Here is a 5,414-nt window from a genome sequence, read left to right on the forward strand (position 1 = left end):
ATAAACAATTTTTAACCATTTTAGGTAAGGTCAATTTATGGTTCGCGTTTATGCGGGATCTCCCTCTGAGTATTTCTAAAAAAAAACCATTTTTTTTTCAAAATTAATGAATCGAATTACGCCCTCATCGCGATTCACTCCGGAAAAATATATTAACTCCCAAGCATCCGCTTTCCCCTTGGTCAATATTTGACAGCAGGCTTGCAACTTGTAAATAAACTCGTATCGTCTTCGTCTTCGTTCTGCTATCGTCACAAAAAGTGAATCAATTTTTTTTATCAATCACGTCTCGTGTTAATTTTTACTGTTTTGGTGCGCATCACTTATCCACTACCCTACATTTATCACGTACTACCTGTGCAAATACCAGTAATTCTGTGTTTATCGTTCCTCTGCTCCACAAATGGGTGCAATTAGGCATGTTGTGAAGTTGTAATTCGTGCGCTGCTGGTTGGTGTTAGCTGCTTCTGGGCAGGAGTGTTGGAAAGAGTGTCGCAGAGCAATCCTTATCGTCATCATCCCAGACGATAGGGCAAAAGCAAACAAAGCTTCCACATCAGTACAGCGCTACCTGTTATCTTCTGATCGAGCGGAGATCGTCAGTCAATCGGTAATCCTGGGTGCGCTAGCAAGTCTCATGATGGACAGTGCCACCGAGGGAGAGGAAATTCTGTTCCTAAAGCACGCCAAGTATTTTGTGCGATTTCTGAACATTCTTCCGGCACGATTGGCCTCGCACGATTCGACCAGGTGAGTGGAATGGACGGTGTGGTTGGATTCATCTATTTACTGGAACGTTCTTTGGCAGAGTAACGATTGCTTTCTTCGCCGTGAGCGGACTGGACGTGCTGGACTCGTTGCATCTGCTGTCGGACTCGTTCAAAACAGACATCATCAATTGGATCTATAACCTACAGGTCGTGCCGAAGCCGGGCGGAAGGCCGTGCGGTGGAATTCAGGTGAGTTAACTTGTCCAAGATTGTGTTCAAATATGGTATAGCATATTTTCTCTACAGGGATCGAGCACGTTGAACATTGTGGACGCGCCAGAATGCTGCGGTTTGGATGCGTACCGGTGGGGTCATTTGGCCATAACGTACACCGGTATAGCCGTGCTGGTGGCTCTGGGAGACGACCTCTCGCGACTGGACCGGAGAGCAATAGTCGACGGTGTGGCGGCAGTTCAACGGGAGGATGGTAGTTTCAGTGCCACGATCGACGGAAGTGAGCACGACATGCGGTTCGTGTACTGCGCGGCAGCCATCTGTGCCATGCTGAACGATTGGGGCAAGGTAAACAAAAGGAAAATGGCAGAGTACATCCAGAAGAGTATTGTGAGTATTGATTGACTGTGGTGAGGGAGCAGAAAAGTTGAAAATTCGAGTGGATCTGTCTGCCTTTCTAGCGGTACGACTATGGCATCAGTCAGCACTACGAGATGGAATCGCACGGTGGAACCACTTTCTGTGCAATAGCCGCGTTGGAGCTGAGCGGCCAGCTGGATATTATCACACCGGACGTAAAGGAGAAAATAATCCGATGGTTGATGTTCAGGCAGCAGGACGGTTTCCAGGGTCGCCCGAACAAGCCAGTGGACACGTGCTATTCCTTCTGGATTGGAGCGACTCTCAAGATCCTCAACGCCTTTGAACTGAGCAATTACAAGGACAACCGCGACTACGTCCTATCGACGCAGGACAAAGCCGTCGGTGGGTTCTCCAAGTGGCCCGGTTCGCATACGGATCCATTTCATACGTACTTTGGCATTTGTGGGCTGAGCTTCCTCCAGGAGCCAGGACTGCTCGAGGTGGTACCAAGTTTGAACATATCGCAGCGCGCCTTTCAAAGACTGAAACAATTGCACTCGGTTTGGGAGTTGGAAGCGAATATTAGAAGCAAATGCGACGTGAGAGTTAACATTGAATAAGCAAAGTCTAATAGGGAAAGGACAAGCAGTTTGCTATCGCGCACACCCACGTAGGGAACATGCCGCCGGAAATTAGATGTTCTGTGTTACCAGATAGTGATTTTCTCTTTAGTTCCGTATTTATTTAGCAAACAAACTTATTGGCTAGGCGCTATTACATAACAAACTGGAGAATGCCCGCACCTGCGCCGTGAAACATTTGGAAAAGTAAGGATCAAACTAGCATAAACTAATAAAGTAAGACGATCGTGTAAAGTGTATGTTAAGCAACTACTGTGGAATGCAGAAATATATTGATTTTAGTATAAGCAACAGCAGCTGAGCTTTGATTGTGTTGATGGAAGAACTCATTTTGCTGGAGGAGGTACCGTGAAGTGCCATTATTTTGCGAAGCGCCTAATATTATGCGGTTTTTTGCCGAGCTTTTGCATTATATTGGAAATTTATTTTTAATTGTACATATCTACATTTTCAACACGAAGGAGTAGGCTGTGCCTGTGATCGAATATGACATTTGTTTGTTTTTTTTTTGTCGTGGAGTTTTTTTAATCTATAATCGGTTGCTGATCTGGCCAAAACCAGGCACAAGAGACAATTTCTAGTTTTTCATTCTAGGTCCCTATTATTTGCCGCTGAGAAGCTGTTCCGTAGCCAAGTAGAACCTCCACGAGGCGTCCAATTATTCGTCCTATCATTAGTTCCATCATTCGTTGAGTCGCAGCGTTGAACCTGACTATTGGCCACGAAAAGGCTTGTCAAAGCACATCAAAAATCGACTACATACATCCGAACATTTGTTTATCTCAAATCGACGGAAGACATTCCGCGCAACTACCATAAACCGAATTAATTCATGTTTAACTTCGTCAAGCTTCGTCTACAATTTGGACTTCTACATCAACACATGTCAAGCAGCCTTCAGGTTCAATTGGCTAAACTTATAGCGAATTCGTTTATTATCGGGGTTAACACCAGTTCCAACCCAGTGCGAAACCGAACTTTTTGTCAGTGTGAACCTCAACCTGAGCTAGGTTTTAAAACCAAACGAGCAAACTGACGTTTGTCAGAAAACAAGCAGACCCAATCGTGATACCCGATCCAGGTTGGAACTGAATTGTATATTTCAAATCAAAAATATTGTTTATGTTCACAGATTTCACATAATCCTTTTCCCTTTGTCCTTCTCCTTTTCTTTTCCCTCTTCTCTTTTCAGAAATCGAGTAATGGCGCTATAGCCATAAGTCATAAAGGGCTAGGACAAAAGTTAGTGCTCATGCCCCAACCGTCAGAAGAAAACGGAGCATCACTTAACCTTTCTAGCTTTGATGCTTCCAACGACCAACCAATCATATAATTACTAAAATCGGAACGTACGGTACGAGATGTCCACGTTTCATTCATTTATTGGATTCTGAAGCATCGTGTTTAAATCTTCGATTTAAACAGGCCCGATGTTTTCTGAATCATCTTGCCCCTTAAATGTTGCACAGTAGGCTGGCCGTTTTGATATGTGTGACGCATCTTCGATGTGAAACATATATCAAATAGACAAGAAAAATGATGGAGGTATATCCACCATTTCCAAGAAGGCTTTCCAGAATTGGCTGTGTTGGTGTTAGATTCACGCAGAAAAAAACACTGAGGCGTAAATTAACAAAATATTTTGTTATTATTTAATACGAAATCTCTATTTGTTCACTAAAAAGATTCAAATGAATGCAGAAGTTCATTTAAATCAAATAAATAAAATTGTTTTAACTAAATAATTTTTAAGTGCATGTTTCCAACTGTCAGCCTGTATCGACATCGCTGCTATTTATAGTTAAAAAGTTCCTCCTTATGGAAAAGCTGCCTTCAAACTTTGATCTCCAAAAGTAAATTTTAGTTTTAAAAATTATGTCGATTATATAGTTTCTCGACAAGCAATCTATTAACTTGCATTTCAAATTTCAGCGCTGACTTGCGATCGGGCAAAATAAGGCTACACTGTTGATCATCGACGAATTCGTTCTTTGGCACTGCATATGCAGTACCCCTGTGTCTCACCGAACTTCGAGGAACAAAATCTAGCCAACTTCAACCTACGTCTGGTTGCGGAGATTCAATATTGAAGAAGCATCGTCACCATCAGCAGCTCAGTGGCAGCCGAGGTAGCAGCAGAGTCGCTTCAAAATTACCACCAACAATAACAAATCGACATCCTGGTGCACATCAAGGCACTCAAGGACAACACGTTCTACAACTCATTCACGCAGCAAATGGTGCAACGCAATAGGCTAATTGATGAATAAATAAATAAATAAATAAATAAATAAACAGTGGCTCAGTAAGCAACTTGTTTGTAAGCAGAATTGAAAAATATTGGTTCATTTTTCAATAAAAATAAGCTAACCTAACCTGGCGATATACAAAAAAATGATTCTGAAACAATAAAAAATACGTTTCAAGACAACGTTAAAAAAACACGTTGATTACTTTAAATAATGCTTCAAGTTGATGCAAGCAAACATTTTTTCGAATCAATAAAAACCGATGTTCCATTCAATGAACATATGTTTTTGTTAAATTACTCCATCAATTTTATTGATCCATATTGCATTCAAAATTTTGTTAAAAATGATACGAATTTTGTTTGGTTAAACTATGTTTTTTTTCTGCGTGTTAAATTAGATTAGAAATGTATCTACGTTTTTAACACAAAATTAAGTAGTTCTGCGCAGCGAAAAAAAAAATCCTCATATGTATCAACGTAATTCATGTTGACGTGTAAATATTGGTGTAATCAGGGCTGCCAAACCCAAACAGAAAGAAAAAAACAACTTTGCCGAAGACATCAAGTCTCCAAGACGTCAGAAAAAGAAGTTTGCGGGGCCATCTTTGCGGAAGAGTATTGAACCATTTGTTTATGTCAATAGATGGTCCTTATTATGTTGAGAAACTTTGCCTGAGACACCAAGTCGCGGAAATGCTTCGTTTCGGAGTTATTAATTTTGCTCCGCTATGTTGCATTCCTGACCCAGTGTGCAATGTAAGCATTAGACATTTTAAGAAATTGCACTTGGTGTTTTTCTTGCCTGCTTTCAAATCCTCTGTCGCCATATTGTCATTATGAAAATGCCTTTAGCCTTGGAATAAAATCCAAGAAATTCCAATAAAATAATGGCTAAATTAGAGATCCGAAATGATTTCCAGTCGTGTGCATTGGTATGAATTTATTTATTAAGATCTATTTTCTGTAAAATTAAGATGATTCCATCAAATTCATTTGATTTTTGAAACAATCTTTTTTGTTAACTTAAATTATTTTGGAGGCGCATTTATTTAACGCTCATATTATACCAATATAGGTATACGATAAAATTTCAAGCGCATATGTTTTGGAACTTCTAAAAAGTCATATATTTTCTTTAAGATTTTCACTAATGTCGCCATGAAACAAAATTGATTGCACGGTGATCTTGACACCAACACTCAAACCTATTTTTAC

General features: G+C 40.5%; 1 protein-coding gene across 1 annotated transcript; it reads left to right on the top strand.

The window, feature by feature from the left end:
* The first annotated feature begins 245 nt into the window (after nt 1-245).
* On the top strand, nt 246-2,241 carry betaggt-I (geranylgeranyl transferase type-1 subunit beta). The gene is made up of 4 exons (XM_065232395.1): nt 246-750; nt 809-959; nt 1,017-1,334; nt 1,406-2,241. Exons 1-4 carry the CDS (start codon nt 638-640, stop codon nt 1,925-1,927), a joined length of 1,104 nt encoding a protein of 367 aa, XP_065088467.1. The 5' UTR covers nt 246-637; the 3' UTR covers nt 1,928-2,241.
* Nucleotides 2,242-5,414: the final 3,173 nt, after the last annotated feature.

The sequence above is a fragment of the Ochlerotatus camptorhynchus genome, unplaced genomic scaffold (assembly GCF_037179485.1).
Source record: "Ochlerotatus camptorhynchus isolate MF236.1 unplaced genomic scaffold, CSIRO-AGI_Acam_v1.1 ptg000036l, whole genome shotgun sequence".
NCBI lineage: Eukaryota > Metazoa > Arthropoda > Insecta > Diptera > Culicidae > Ochlerotatus > Ochlerotatus camptorhynchus.